General features: G+C 44.2%; 1 protein-coding gene and 1 pseudogene across 10 annotated transcripts in view; both read left to right on the plus strand.

Annotated features, from left to right (window-relative positions):
* Window positions 1-9,111, plus strand: part of HORMAD1 (HORMA domain containing 1) — a 124,876-nt gene extending 115,765 nt beyond the window's left edge. For all 10 annotated transcript variants that reach the window (XM_056546525.1, XM_056546522.1, XM_056546526.1 and 7 more), the window contains 2 exons: window positions 3,149-3,223; window positions 8,892-9,111. In XM_056546525.1, coding sequence (XP_056402500.1) covers window positions 3,149-3,223; window positions 8,892-8,978 — 162 coding nt within the window. In that variant the 3' untranslated portion in view covers window positions 8,979-9,111. The remainder of the gene's footprint in view (window positions 1-3,148; window positions 3,224-8,891) is intronic.
* Window positions 5,050-5,207, plus strand: LOC130296160 (U2 spliceosomal RNA; annotated as a pseudogene).
* Window positions 9,112-16,484: the final 7,373 nt, after the last annotated feature.

The raw sequence follows: 16,484 nt of genomic DNA on the forward strand, positions 1-16,484 counted from the left end.
AGGAAACTAGAGAATTTGTCATCTTTGGACAAACATTCACTATATGTTCATATAGTCTTTATGGATATACTAGAATAGATGGATTTTTTTTTATCAAAAGGAAAATTCACCAGATTAATGGGACAGCGGATTTCCCATTCAACACAATGTGCAGTACATTTTGTAGAATTTCTTACCAGAATTTTTCCAGCAGATTCCCTTCAGAAATTCTGCTGTGTGAACCTAAGGCCTAAGGCCAAGCTAAGGGTATGATCACATGACAGAATGTCTGTGCAGAATTCGGCATGAATATTCTGCATGGACATTCCACATTAGCAGAGTCACCTTAATTTCAATTCAATGGGATTCTGCTGCACTGTTCACACTGCAGAATTTCCACTGCAGATGTTTCTGGCATGGAAATTCAGATTCCAGCATCCACAGAAAGAATTGACTCGTCTATTCTTTCTGTGGATACTGCAAGAAAATGCATTGCTGTCTATGAGACTGCACATTTCCGAGCGGTCCAAGCGCCCACTGTGTATGTCATTTGTGTGGAATGTCTGCACCTGACACTCCGCACATTTCTCGCCCGTGTCAACCCGGCCTTAGAGGAATTCACACATGACAGATTTTGTTGCAGAACTTTCTGCGACCATCCAATTAATTAGTAAAGAAATTGCAGAATACCATGTGCTTGCTGCTGAAGCAGCCCCTATTCAGGTGAATGAAACAGATATCCAGTTGCAGTGATTTCTGCCACAAAATCCATTGTGTGTTACACCCTTTTAAATGCATTATTCCATGTGCATAAAAGGTAAGCTTTAAAAAATGAATGGCCTATCTTTAGGATAAGCCATTAATAGTAGATCATTGGAGTATTCTAATACTAATAGCCGGTCCCGAGGATTAACCATTAATTGTTCAAAATATCTTGTTATGCAGAAGCATTAAGATTTCCTTTCAACGGAATTAAAGGCACTAGGCCAACTTTACAGCTGGCACAATGCAGTCAGACAGGTAACATTCTCCTGATGTTTGCCAAACCCAGTCTTGTGTATCAGTCTGCTAGATAGAGGAGCATGAAAATGTTTCAATTGCTCGAGGGTCCAGTGGCAGTGGCTTTGCATTACTCCTTCCATCACTTGGCATTGTGCTTGATGATGTAAGGCTTGCATGCAGCTCCTTAGTCATGGAAACGTGTGCCATGACTTTATTTCTCCTTTTATTATACATGTAGTGGAACCATAAGGGCTAGTGCTAGTGTAATTTCAGACAAAATTCAAATTTTGAGGCAAATTCCACTTAAAAATCGGTGTGAATTCCTCCTGGAATAAGGCTCCCTTTGAGTTCAGTGGGAGTTCCTGACTCTGTTCATACTGAGGTACTTTATCAATATGTTCAGTATCAAGAGGTTGTCTCGGAAGGTGGGGGCCGGGGTTGAGGAGCACTCCTCAGGGAGAGGTAGCGTTCATAGGTAAATGATGGGGCTCCATTCGGAAGATCGAAGGGGGGGGGGGGTTTCATTAAGGTTAGACCCACCATGAACAGACACTTATTGCTGGATAACCCCTTTAAGCCATGTAACTTTCTGTGGGTCAGACTAGTGATCATATGTCCTAGTAAGGCTATGTTCACATGGGGCAATTTCAGCACGGAGAATCTCTCTGTGGACATTCCCCTGAATGCGGCGCTAGGACCGCTTGGGACAGTGATATCTCATTGACGGCAATGCATTTCCGAGCGGAGTCCGCAGAGGAATAGACATGTCTATTCTTTCTGCAGACACTGCAATTAAATTTTCTGCACCAGATGTTTCTGGTGGTGATTGTGCATGATATGGGGAAAAAAATAAAAACCTTCTGTATGGAAATTGTTATTGAGGTTACTGGTTCTCATTAAAAGATTTATGCCAGATTACAAAACATACCTGCTTGTCTGTGGTATTGCAGCCCAGTTCCATTAAAGTAAATGGAGCTGAGATGTAATGCCACACACAACCTGAGGACAGGTGTGATACTGTTTTTGTAAGAAATTAGCTCTGTCTTTTTAATCCTGGATAACCTCCTTAAAGAGGTTGATAAATGAAGACTTATTTTGATGCTGTGCTCCATGAGTAAAAAGTATGCAAATTAGCTTTCCTCTAAAGGGAAGAAAACTAGTATGATGTAGTTTTGTTTCTTCAGCAGGATAGCTTGTTTGCATAGAATTAATGTGCTAAATAGAAGAAGACAGGTGTCCTCTAAACAAACTGTGAATGTCAGTGATGTGACACTTTTGATGCTGTTAGCATCTGGCATATTGTAGGTAACATTATGTTCTCATTGTTATGCTCACTTCCTCCTGTATAACATTGTATCCACACCCAGGTGCAGTAAAATTCTGTAAATGTATGGCTTATTTTTAAGATATGGGTGTCTGACCACTGGAACCCCCACTGATTATTAAAGAGGTGGGCACCGTGCAAACAAATATCAGTGTCTGTTACAGATATTCCAGGAAAAAGGTTTTAGTTTTTTTTTTTTTTTTTATCAACTGGCTCCAGAAAGTTAAACAGATTTGTAAATTACTTCTATTAAAAAATCTTAGTCCTTTCAATAATTATCAGCTGCTGAAGTTGAGTTGTTGTTTTCTGTCTGGCAACAGTGCTCTCTGCTGACATCTCTGCTTGTCTCGGGAACTGCAGAGAGTAGAAGAGGTTTGCTATGGGGATTTGCTTCTAAACTTGACAGTTCCCGAGACACGTGTCATCAGAGAGCACTTAGACAGAAAAGAACAACTCAACTTCATCAGTTCATAAGTACTGAAAGGATTAAGATTTTTTTTTAATAGAAGTAATTTACAAATCTGTTTAACTTTCTGGAGCCAGTGGATATATATAAAAAAGTTTTTTCCTGGATAACCCCTTTGAGCTACATCACAATTTTTGGCAAAATGCCTATTAATTACAATGGGGGTTTTACAGTACACATTTTACATATAGCAGTGCTATCTTTCTTTTCCTTCATTATAATGAGGTGTATGAAGAACAGATGGTTGACAAAAATGTAGTATTCTGAAATTAACCAAAGTGTTATATAACAGACATAGCAAACTATACAGAGCGCACAGGACAACATGGTGAACTGTACAGAGCGCATGAAGTAACTTAGATCTAACTTAATTTTAGAAAATGACAATTTCTGAGAAAAAGCAGACAAAGGTTTCTAAGGGAGGCAAGAAAAGACAACAGCCCAACAAAGAGGTAAAAATTTAAATAATATAAAATTCTATAGTATATTAAAACTGTGAAAACATAGAGGCGTTGTTACTATGACTTAGTGTGTAGTATAACTTACTTATACTGTAGTAAATCTGCCACTATAGTTGCCAAACCTAAGAACTTAAGTTCTGGCTCCTGCCAGAGCTGTTTAACTTGAATTTTAAACGCCCTGTCCCATAGACTTGCAATAAAGGAGCGGGCCGTGACGTCACAATGCTCCGGCCCCTGTATTGCCCGTCATTACGCACAGAGTGAGTTTGCTCTGTGCAGTGATGACAACGGGGTGCCACAGCCGATATCGCCGCTGGGGACCCCCGTGATCAAACATCTTATGCCCTATCCTTTGACTAGGGGATAAGATTTCTAGGCGTGGAGTACCCCTTTAAGGACAGGAGCATTTTTTTCAAATCTGACCAGTGTCACTTTATGCATTAATAACCATGAGATGCTTTTACTTATCAGTCTGATTCCGAGGTCGTTTTTCTGTGACATATGCTACTTTAAGATAGTGGTACATTTTCTCGGTCAGGGGACACCTTACTGATGGTATATGCTCTTGCCACTAGGAGGCGCTGGCACTAGGAAAAAAAGTTAACTCCTCCCTGGCAGGATATACCCGCCCACTGGAAGTGAGATAATCAGTTTTAGCTAGTGTCAGTAGGGGGCAAGACACATGTCTGGGACCTGATCTTTTTATTATTTTCTAGTAAGGGCTGTATAGTTAGTTTTTTTCTCCTTTTTGTTTCCCTTTTTCAGGTGGGTGTTCAGGAGCCTGGGGCTACCTGTTCCCCCATAAGCGATGAAGGGGCACAGACATAAAGTATGTACTGTTAACCCCTTCTTGCCACGGCCAGCACCTGGAGGTTGTACTCTTGGTCTGGGTCCCCCACTGCCCCTGCTCGCCCCCGCTATCTTAGCCTGGTATGATGCAGCGTGGCCATAAGCTGGTTAAAGACGCCTGAGGTGAGTATAGAAGATGGCTTTCGCAGGTGAGTATGTACCCCCCCCCTCCCCTCTTTAAAAAGGGTCTCTGTCCTTTATTGCAGGGCTCGCTCAGGGTTTCATGGGAGGGCTGTGAGCCTTTTGCAGCGGCTCCCTCCACAGGTGTTCATTTCTGTCTCACCTTTGAGCAGCCTTGCTGTTCCTCCTTTCCGCCAGCTATGTTTTTCCCCACTGCGGGGGTCGGCAGTGCGCTGGGATCTCAGCCGGCGGGTGTCAAGGGCTTTGGCGGCACATGGCCGCCCTTCTTCTTCCCCAGAGCCAGCACGCCATAGGAGACCAGGCTGCGCCTACTCTACATTTTTCAGGGTGCTATGGCGGCATGTGGCTCCGCCCTTCTTCTCCCCCTGAGAGCGCGTGGACCAGGAGGCCAGGAAGCACCTCCTCTTCAGGTTTGGGCGCCCCACAGATCATTCCTGTAGCTGGCAGGTCTGGCCCGCTCTTGTCTCCTGGCCTCGGAGCTGTGTGACACCTTGGCAGGCACTTCCAAGCGCACTGCTCCGTACCTGCGTCGCTCCGAGGCTGCAGCATGAGTATTCCTAGTGTCCCTGCATGAGGGACATGATGGGGGCTTCCTAGCCCTTTCTACCTTCGGGGATCATAAGGACAGATTCAGCGCAAGGCGCCTTGTTCTCCACACTTAATTACTTAGTGTGTGTATTAAAAAAAAGTGAATCTGCTGCTGGTCTCTCAGACCATTTAGGGGTGTTTGGCGCCCTCTTGTGGCCTATAATTAAATTGTGCTTTGTTTTCCATGCACCCTTGTGACCTCTGGGGACACAAAATTACAGCCTTAGCCTGTACTAACTATCGCTTCTCTGCCTTTTGGCTAAGATCAAGTGTAGTATCTGTTCTTATCTGTTTAATATCTGATATGTCCCCTAGCTGGGGCTAATTTCGAAGCTTGCTTCTGTGGCCCCATGCATTGACCCGATATGGCAGTATCTTTGGGTACAGTGCACCAAAAATATCTGCTAGGCTCTTTTTTTCTGGGACTGTATACGGGGGCCCCTGTATTGTCTCCATCACCCTGTATGGGACCTAATATGACACATTGCATTGAGTCAGTTGAGGTATGCCTCTGTCATACCTGTTTTCGCCAGGGTTCTCACTCGCTGTGGTGGGTCGTGCCAGGGATTTCATAATCCCTTGGAATATACCGGGGTTACAGTCAGGACTGTTTCTCCTCTGTTGTCTCGGATCCCCACGTCCAGTGCGTGGTCTCCGTGGAAGTGTCCCTGCGTGGCCATGGATTGCACCTGCTCTTATTAGGCCAGATAGTAGTCTCACCTGTCACTCATGTCACAACTGCCGCTTCCACGGTTGGATTTCAGTACCCCACTACTAGTGCGAGGTGATCGATGAAGTGCCCCGTTGTCTACATGGACCCATACCAGTAAGCCAGACTGTGGTCTGCATGGTTTTCTCTGCCGCCTGTCACTTCTCCAAGGGCTGATGTATCTGCGGCCAAAGTTCCGGTACCTCACTGTTAGTGTGTGGTGTCCGGTGGAGTTACCTGGTGTGTCCTGTGGACCCTATGCAGGGCGAAGGGGATATAATCCACGGCTCCTAAGCCTCCCCCTTTCTCCCAGGGTGACGGGGATTCTATTCATGGCTTCTATGCTTCACTGTCCTTCCACATGCATCAAAGAGGCACAGTTATTGCCTATCTGACTGTGTCTCCTTATTAGGGATTGACCAATTATCGGTTTGGCCGATATATATTCACGATTTTGGACATTATCGGTATTGGCAATTACCTTGCCGATATGCCAGTAATGCCACGCCCCCCTGCCCCGCCTCGCCTCCCCGGCCAAAGACCACCACCGCTGCCGCCGCTGCCCCATTGCCTCCCCCATCCCTGGTTTTATAATTACCTGTTCCCGGGGTCTGCGCTACTTCTGGCTCCTGCAAAGTCCTGCGGCGTCCTGCACGCTGCGCAGCGCAATGACGAGTGGCGTCCTCAACGCGACGTCACCGTCAGTGCGCACAGTGGCAGCTCAGGATGCCGCCGGAGCCAGAAGTAGCGCGAACCCCGAGAACAGGTAATTATCAAACCGGGGATGGGGGAGGCAATGGGGCAGCAGCGGTGGTGGTTGGACTAGGGAGGACGCCTGCTTTAAATCATTGATCTGCAGCGGCTTCTGCTGGGCGGGGGTGGGGGGATGTTAATAGCTGAATATCGGTATAAGTTATCGGCTAACGACCTGAAAGGTCACAGATTATTGGTATCGGCCCTAAAAAAAAAACGATATCGGTCGATCCCTACTCATTATCACCAGCGCCTGAAGGGGCACTCATTACGCCACACCGTTGTCTGCACAGTTTCCGCCGCTGTCGGTCTCCCATCTCTGGGCTGCCGCATGCATAGCTGTGGCTTCCCATACCTCCCTGTTGGTGTGAGGACTCTGTCAGAGGGTTCCTGCAGGCACAAGGGACTGCTGCCAGTCATTAGTCTGCATGGTCTCCTACACCACTGGGTCGCCCATAAGATTGGCCCCACTCCTGTACCCCATTGTCTGTGGGAGGATTCGAAGGAGTGTTCCTGTGTTCTCAGGAATCCTCCACCAGTCAGCCGGACAGCTGTCTCCGTAGTTTACTGCTACGTCGGGGTCAACTTCCATACATATCCCACAGTATGGCGGAAGTTCAGGTAACCCACTGCCTAGGCATAGTTCCAAGTGGGTCTCCCCATGTTGCTCCATGGGCCCTCTGCAATGTGCCCCATGCTGGTTCGTTTGGTTCCCTACTTTACCAGGTCCCTCTCCACATGCCTGCCACTCTCATGGCTTCAAGCTGGTAGCCCACTTTTAGTGTGGGGTTCTGAATGCGGGACCCGGTGTGGCCATGGTCCCTATGCCAGATAGCTAGACTGTCTCTGCATGGTTTTCTAATCCAACAGGTCACTTCCCCCATTCCTGCCGGTGACTCCTTCCATCCACCACAAAGTGTGCCTCTATAGGTTCATGGGACCTCTTCTGTGTCTGCATGTTTCCTGCCCCACATGCATCCCTCATCTCTTGCATATGCGACAGCAGTCCTGGTATGTAGCAGCATTAGGAGATGGGGTGTGGGCGTCTCCTGCAGGTTCCATGGCTTTTCATGGCTACAGCTACACTATGGCCCTCATTTACTATTGCAAACCCGACATGTTTTGTCGGGTTGTGCGCCAAATTCTGTCGCATTGCGCCAGAAATTCTGTCTGCGCCAGAATCTGCGCCACAAATTCTGTCTGCGCCAGAATTTGTGCCAGAATTGAAGAAACCCCGACTATCTCTCCATTTTGCTAAGAAAAAGGGGCGTGGCCTCCGGGGAAAGGGGTGTGGTCTCTGAAAAGGGGCGTGTTCTCGACATTTTCACAAAAAAACAACATATTTACTAAGGTTTCCACATAAAATGTGGTGGATTTGAGCTGAGGAAAACCCCACAGATCAGAGCATGTGTAAAAAAAAGGAAAATGTGGGGAAAGTGGAAAATGTAGGGAAATCTTAGTAAATACCGTGGAAAATAAATTGTAGGGAATTAAAACCCACAAAGAAACCTATACAATACTCTTAGTAAATGAGGGCCTCTCTGTTCCCCTTTTCTAAGAGTGCCACGTTGGTCTACAAGGGGCATGGTTGTGACACACCATTGGGTGCTGAGTCGGTCTTCAATTCTGTCGGACTTTTGGATGTCTGCGGTTTCCTTCGTGTCTGCAGTTTGGTACCCCACTACCATCGTGAGGTAACCATGTCTGTGTCCCTACCTGTGCTAAGGTCCTCTGCACTTGTAGAGCCCACCTGCCCTTCTGTTAGGTGTGGTGTGCTCGGCATCCCAGTGCGGCGTGGAGCCGCTTTGCCTGCATGTCCCAGCAATAAACACAGAGTGAATATCTACAACGTGGTGAGTTGCCTGTACTTTTTTCTTGCTATTGGAATCGTACTTACCCTGAGTTTCTATGTACATGAGCACCACCACACAAGATTCACCTACTCATTGCTAGCTGAGCTATACACATAGACGGAAAAAGGGAGATGCACTGAGGGATAGCAGTGCCGACACACTTTACCTGCATTGAACCTTATACTGGTCTGTAGGTGGAAAACTGAAAGCATTATGATTTTTAGAAAGTGAAGAGGAAAACACGAAAGTGCAAAAAATGGAAAAAAACTTTGAGTCCTTAAGGGGTTAAACACTATTATTCAGGCTGTGCACTTACTACTTTACACTGTAGCAGAGGGTCATTTCCTCAGTATTATCACATGAAAAGATAAAATATTTACAAAATGTGAGGAGTGATTCATTTATGTGAGATACTGTTTTATATTAGCTCAAATACCTGGACTAACAATGTTATTCTGTTACCATGTTCCAATTGTTTGACATTGAAAACGTTATGTTTTCCTTTTGATTTTATTAACAGATGGAATTTTGCTCCACTTATGATAACTAGATCTGACACACATTCCTTACAACATTTACATAACCTACATTCTCTGGTGTGACACGATCCTTTTGTTTTCACTACACACATACGCAAACCATAGGCACTAAGATCTATGATATTGATAAAATACTGGGTGTGGAAAACGTCTGACCCTTTTTTTCTGGCAGTGAGTACATTATGAACTGGGGCACAATGGTTACAATCTCTATCTTTTTCTTGCAGAATCAGGCTTTAGATCTTTCCTGTAGTCAAGATGAACCCACTGTACCAAAAAGAAGAAGGTTCAGTGAGCCAAAGGATCCCATATAAACAATCTACCTGCGCCCTTCATCGTCTTTCTTAAAAACCCCAACAAGTTATCACCACCATTTATTATTCAAAGGTTGATGGAAAGTTTTGTTAGTTGACACATCTTTATGGTTCAATAAACTAATTGAGTTAACATTTTTGCATTATTGTCATATGAATGTAGCTACTATGTGGTAATTTCATAACAAAATGCATGAAATAGTGGTGGAGTTGTGGATTGACCATCTAAGACAATGTTTTCCAACAAGGGTGCCTCCAGCTGTTGTAAAAGTACATCTCTCAGCATATCCAGCCATAAGCTGACCGGCCATACTGGGAGTTGTAGTTTTGCAACAGCTGGAGGCACCTTGGTTTGGAAACACTGATCAAAGACATTAAGAGGTAAAGACATTAAGAAAAAAAACTCATTGCCTGTATGGATGGAAATTACCATTTACATCAATGTTCACATACTTACAGGCCTCAGTAGTAGGTATGTGTGTATGTACACATTTTGATTTGAAAGGTGATTTATTTTAACATCTATGCACATATTCGGCAGTGGTTTTACAGCTAAGGCAAGGTTCGCATTACTAAAAAAGGGAAAAAAAAAAGAAAAAAGGAGCGCATCTCTTGAGAATTGCTAGGGGAAAGCTAAGCAAACAAACAGAAAAATGGCTTCTTACCAAGTGTTGTTATACTAAGGGCACAAAACCTCGCAGCACTTTTTAAGTAGCAGCCTCGTAGTCCCTCTGGTATCAGAAGGCATCCACCAGTGTATCATTCAAGGGAGACAGCACAAAATGTATGCAAAACAATGGGACTTCAATCCAGGAGCTTCTCCATTCAAGGAAAGGGTAGCCTTTCCTTAAAAGGGGTACTCTGGTGGAAAATGTTTTTTTAAAATCAACTGGTGCCAGAAAGTTAAACAGATTTGTAAATTACTATTAAAAAAAATCGTATTCCTTCTAGTACTTATTAGCTGCTGAATACTACAGAAGAAATTATTTTCTTTTTGGAACACAGAGCTCTCTGCTGACATCATGACCACAGTGCTCTCTGCTTACATCTCTGTCAATTTTAGGAACTGTCTCTATGGGGATTTTCTTCTACTCCTGACAGTTCTTAAAATGGACAGAGATGTCAGCAGAGAGCACTGTGGTCATGATGTCAGCAGAAAGCTCTGCGTTCCAAAAAGAAAAGAATTTCCACTGTAGTATTCAGCAGCTAATAAGTACCAGAAGGATTAAGATTTTTTAATAAAAGTCATTTACAAATCTGTTTAACTTTCTGGCACCAGTACCAGAGTACCCCTTTAATCTTTCATAGTAACATAGTTTGTAAGGTTGAAAAATAGACAAGAGTCCATTGAGTTCAACCTCAAACCTTACTGTGTTGATCCAGAAGAATGCAAACCCCCCCATGAGGCTGATGCCAATTTCCCCATAACAGAGGAAAAATTCCTTCCTGACTTCAATATGGCATCAGAATAAATCCCTGGATCATCGTTCTGTCCACATAAATCTAGTAAACATAACCCTTAATATTATTTTTTTCAGAAAAATATCCAGGGCCCCCTTGACCTTGTTTATTGAGTCAGACATCACAACATCACAACATCATGTGACAGAGAGTTCCATAGTCTCACTGCTCTTACAGTAAAGAATCTCTGTTCTTCTTATATACAGGTGCCCAAAATTTGACACAATACTCCAAGTGTCCAATTTTGGAGTATTTGACTGACTTGATTTATACAGAGGCAAAACTATGTGGGAGATTTATGAAAACCTGTGTAGAGGAAGAGTGGTGCAGTTGCCCATAGGAACCAATCAGATTGCTTCTTTCATTTTTCACAGGCCTCTTTAAAAATTAAAGAAGCTATCTGATTGGTTGCTATGGACAGCTGCACCACTCTTCCCCTGCACAGGTTTTGATAAATCTCCCCCTATGTCCTTGTCACAAGCCATTACATTATTTTTACGGCCCAAGTCCTTACACTTACATCTATTAAACTTCATTTGCCATTTCTGGGCCCAAGCCTCCAGCTTCCCCAGATCCCTCTGTAATATTATATTATCCTCCTCTGTGGTGATCACCCTACCCAGTGTAGTGTCATCTGCAAATATTGAAATTCTACTCTGTATTCCCTCTACAAGGTCATTAATAAACATATTGGAAAGGAGGAGCACCTTGATTAAAGTCCCATTGTTTTGCAGAAATTGTGTGCTGTCTCCCGGAGTCGAATGATCCTGCTCATACTCTCAGCAGAATCCACCCAGAATACTTCTATGGAGACAGCAGTGTCCAAGTGGTCCTAGTGCAGGCTTCTCGGCCTTTTGGCTAAGATCAAATGTAGTAACTTTCCTGTTAGTTGGCGGTGTGGAAGACCACCAAGGCAGGATGGGCAACCACACAGAATGGTGCAGGTGTACAAGGGTCAGTCGTGGGGGTCCATCGGCAGACCCTGAAGCGACCTGTGCCTTCTGGATCTTGCCCTAAGGTTCAGGTAGAGTGAAGGCTGAGGTGCAAAAGTGCCCTGGGAGTGGTGACCCCAGGGTGCCGGAACTCACTTGGGATTAGCAACCCCACTAGTAGCACTTTTTCTCTCAATCTTCTGAGCACTCACCTCTAACCTTTTGGCTGTTGATCTGCAGAGGAATTTTTATAGTTCCGGCTGGATGTCCGGGCAGTTTTACACTGCACATATTCTGTTATTTATTTTATATGTTTTGTCACTGTGTTCACGTTTGTGTTCTTTATGTGTCACTAGAATTTGGTAGGGTGCGGTAGCCATTTTGGGTGTCCCTGCTGCCGTTCTAGGGGAGGTGTGTTTGGCCATTAGGTTCCTCACCTCCCTGCTATACCCCGTGGTACTCCTGCTTTGGCATGGGTACCGAACCGGTTTTACTGGTTCCTTGGTACCAACCTGGTTGACGCCTAATTGCTTGCTGGGAACGCTTTTCAGTCCCTGAGTAGCTTTGTGGAAAGGGGACATAGGCCCACATTTATCATTGTGTTTAGACTGTTTTTTGTGTCTAAAAAAGGGGCAAAAAAGGCGCAAGCAGGGTTTTTTGCCCCTTTTTGTTTACACATTTCTGCTGATTTTCAGTTGCAATCCACTGATTTTCAGTTGCAATCCACTGATTTTGGCAATAGACATGATATAGAAGGGATTTATCATTGCCCCTTTTTGTAAAAAGGAGCAAAAATAGGCGCAAAGCCACTGAAAAGCCCCTAAAACTACACCAGCCCAGACATGGAGTAGCTTTTTGGTGTATGTGTAGACAGAAATTTCAGAAAATGTGACCTGTGCAAAATTTATCAATGCTCTTTTACCTTTTAATAAATTTGGTCCTACACATTATCAGCACACAAAAAAAAGGTGTAAAAAAATGCTTCACTTGCACTGCAATGATAAATGTGGGCCATTGTACCTGGACCCTCGCAGGTTCCTTATGGCTCGGAAGCGAAGGGTTTGGTTTCATCTCCTTTCAGAGAAGGGCTTGCGATGGACCGCATCCTTGTGCATAGTTTTTGTGTGAACACATTTGCACTTTTTACTTGCTGATTTTTTTACTTGCACTTGGGTGGTTTGAGAGAAAAAAGAAAAATTCAGGAAAAGAAAAATTCCTTCAGTGCAGGCTGTTCTTGGGCAGAGATGGTGTAGTGTGAACCTAGCCTAGACAAAAGCTCTGATGACTCAGCAAAGAAATTAGCTCTTTCCATAGCACCTGGTCACCTTTGTTTGCAGAATGGGTGACTAAAGACCCCTGTTTTTCTAGTAAGTGAGGGACCATGAATGTTAAGACCTCCCGCTTAATGGGGCAGATTTATCAAAACCTGTCTAGAGGAAAAGTTGCTGAGTTGCCCAATCAGATCGCTTCTTTCATTTTGAAAAGGGCCTCTGCAAAATGAAACACGTGCTCTGATTGGTTGCTATGGGCAACTCAGCAACTTTTCGTCAATGTCTATATTTCCAATAATATTGCATTAGTGAATTTCTTACAATGTAATGCACAGTGGCTTCAGGTCACAGCTTAATTTAGACTACCGCAGTCATGTGCTCGGTATTGGGCCATATGTAACACCCTAAGGAATATTGAAGTCACTTTCACTGTGATAAGAGCTGTAACCAGCCTCAGAACACGACACATTCTGTGCCAAAAATAACTTTCACAAAACCAGTTTTACCAGTCTACCAGAACCGGTTCATCGACCTGGTTAACAAAAGGAACTACTCATACCCGGGTAAGAAATTCTTCTTTCCTGTTAACAACGTTATTCCTGTGACAGTTTTCAGTCATTATCCTGGAATGTGACAAGTGAGTTGTCCTACAGGTCCTTCCATATGGAGCTGGAATGATATGGAAGCTGACATGTAAATGGTTAGGATAGACTCATGATACTGTCAACCAAAGATGTAAAAAAAAAAAGGGCAGGAGGGATCCCTCAGCAGTCCTATGGAGGTTCTAGCTAGGGCCGGTTCTGCCTATAGGCAAAATAGGCAGCCGCCTAGAGCGCCGTCTTCATAGGAGTGCCGCTCTGCCTGCTTCAAGAAAGTTAGTAACCGCTGACACATCAGGAAGGAGTTTGTTACAGTGTGTCACCCCAGTAGTAGGAGATTACATGAGGAGGAGGTTTGTTACAATGTGTGACACCACAGTAGTAAGGAGATTACATGGAGGGGATTTGTTACAGTGTGTCACCGCAGTAGTAAGGAGATTACATGGAGGGGATTTGTTACAGTGTGTTACCCCAATAGTAGGTGATGAAATGAGGTGGAGGATTGTTACAGTGTGTCACCCCAGTAGTAAGGAGATTTCCTGATGAGGAGGTTTGTTACAGTGTGTCACCCCAGAAATAAGGAGATTACATGAGGAGGTGGTTTGTTACAGTGTGTCACCCCAGTAGTAAGGAAATTACATGAGGAGGTGGTTTGTTACAGTGTGTCACCACAGTAGTAAGGAGATTACATGAGGAGGAGGATTGTTACAGTGTGTTACCCCAGTAGTAAGGAGATTACATGAGGAGGTGGTTTGTTACAGTGTGTCACCCCAGTAGTGAGGAGATTACATGAGGAGGGGGTTTGTTACAGTGTGTCACCCCAGTAGTAAGGAGATTACATGAGGAGGTGGTTTGTTACAGTGTGTCACCCCAGTAGTAAGGAGATTACATGAGGAGGGGGTTTGTTACAGTGTGTCACCCCAGTAGTAAGGAGATTACATGAGGAGGTGGTTTGTTACAGTGTGTCACCACAGTAGTAAGGAGATTACATGAGGAGGGGGTTTGTTACAGTGTGTCACCCCAGTAGTAAGGAGATTACATGGAGGGGATTTGTTACAGTGTGTTACCCCAATAGTAGGTGATGAAATGAGGTGGAGGATTGTTACAGTGTGTCACCCCAGTAGTAAGGAGATTTCCTGATGAGGAGGTTTGTTACAGTGTCTCACCCCAGTAGTAAGGAGATTACATGAGGAGGTGGTTTGTTACAGTGTGTCACCCCAGTAGTAAGGAGATTACATGAGGAGGTGGTTTGTTACAGTGTGTCACCACAGTAGTAAGTAGATTACATGAGGAGGAGGATTGTTACAGTGTGTCACCCCAGTAGTAAGGAGATTACATGAGGAGGTGGTTTGTTACAGTGTGTCACCCCAGTAGTAAGGAGATTACATGAGGAGGTGGTTTGTTACAGTGTGTCACCACAGTAGTAAGTAGATTACATGAGGAGGAGGATTGTTACAGTGTGTCACCACAGTAGTAAGGAGATTACATGAGGAGGGGGTTTGTTACAGTGTGTTACCCCAGTAGTAAGGAGATTACATGAGGAGGTGGTTTGTTACAGTGTGTCACCCCAGTAGTAAGGAGATTACATGAGGAGGAGGTTTGTTACAGTGTGTTACCCCAGTAGTAAGGAGATTACATGAGGAGGTGGTTTGTTACAGTGTGTCACCACAGTAGTAAGGAGATTACATGAGGAGGGGGTTTGTTACAGTGTGTCACCCCAGTAGTAAGGTGGTGCGGATCAAGGGGGCGGCAAAATTAGCTTTCGCCTAGGGTGGCAAAAATCCTGGAACCAGCCCTGGTTCTAACCCAGTGTTTTCCAAACAGTGTGTCTTCAGCTGTTGTAAAACTACAACTCCCAGCATGCCCGGACAGCATGGCTCTCCGGGCATGCTGGGAGTTGTAGTTTTACAACAGCTGGAGACACGCTGTTCAGAAAACACTAGGTTAGATCCTCCATAGGATTGCTAAGGGACCCCTTAGAAAACACTGTTCTAACCAGACCAGCTATAGGTGAAGAAAGACATGGTTGCCGAGGTCCTGAGCTGAGGCATACATGGGGTTAAGGTTTAAGAATATGGGCTTGATCTGTTAGTCAATCTATATGGAGTAATAAAATAAGTAGTTATCCCTGCTCCTGATATAAAGATAGTGGGGGAGATTTATCAAAACCTGTTCAAAATAAAGTTAACCAGCTGCCCATAGCAACCAATGAGATCGCTTCTTTCAGTTTTTAGAAGCCTTTTAAAAAATTAAAGTAGTGATCTGATTGGTTGCTATGGGCAACTGGGCAACTTTTCCTCTGCACAGGTTTTGATAAATGTCCCCCAGTTCTTAGGCATTGATGAAAACAGTGTTTCCCAAACAATGCGTCTCCAGCTGTTGCAAAACTACAACTCCCAGCATGCTCAGACAGCCTTTGGCATGCTGGAAGATGTAGTTTTGCAACAGCTGGAGACACACTGTTTAGAAAACACTGGATCAGAGGAACCTCCAGCCTGGTCCTTTTAGCCTTTGCTGCCTATACCTGCAGCATAATATAAGGGACTCCGTGCTCCCATCAGGTCACCAAATTTTCCAGTGACTTAAGGGGTACTCCGGTAGAAAACATTATTATTATTTTTTAAATCAACTGGTGCCAGAAAGTTAAACAGATTTGTAAATGACTTCTATTAAAAATTCTTTACCCTTCCAGTACTTATAAGCAGCTGTATTATACAGTGGAAATTTTTTTCTTTTTGAATTTCTTTTTTGTCTTGTCCACAGTGCTCTCTGCTGACACCTGATGCCCGTATCAGGAACTGTCCAGAGCAGGAGAAAATCCCCATTGCAACCTATGCTGCTCTGGACAGTTCCTGACACGGACAGAGGTGTCAGCAGAGAGCATTGTGGACAAGACACAAAAGAAATTCAAAAAGAAAATAATTTCCTCTGTAGCATACAGCTGCTAAATAGTACTGGAAGGGTAAAGATGTTTTAATAGAAGTCATTTACAAATCTGTTTAACTTTCTGGCACCAGTTCATTTGAAAAAAAATAAAAATAATAATAATAATGTTCTCCACCGGAGTACCCCTTTAATTAGTCACTGGGCAAACTCTCTGCAAACAGCCCTGGGGACCCAGACATCAGACCAGAGTTTCCAGACCAGGACGCCTCTAGCCTTTAAGCTAAAAGCAGTAAAAAAAAAAGTTCCCCTCTAGGCGCAAAACCCTCTCCAGATGGAATCGAATTAGATGATAAATTT

Source organism: Hyla sarda, chromosome 11 (assembly GCF_029499605.1).
Source record: "Hyla sarda isolate aHylSar1 chromosome 11, aHylSar1.hap1, whole genome shotgun sequence".
NCBI lineage: Eukaryota > Metazoa > Chordata > Amphibia > Anura > Hylidae > Hyla > Hyla sarda.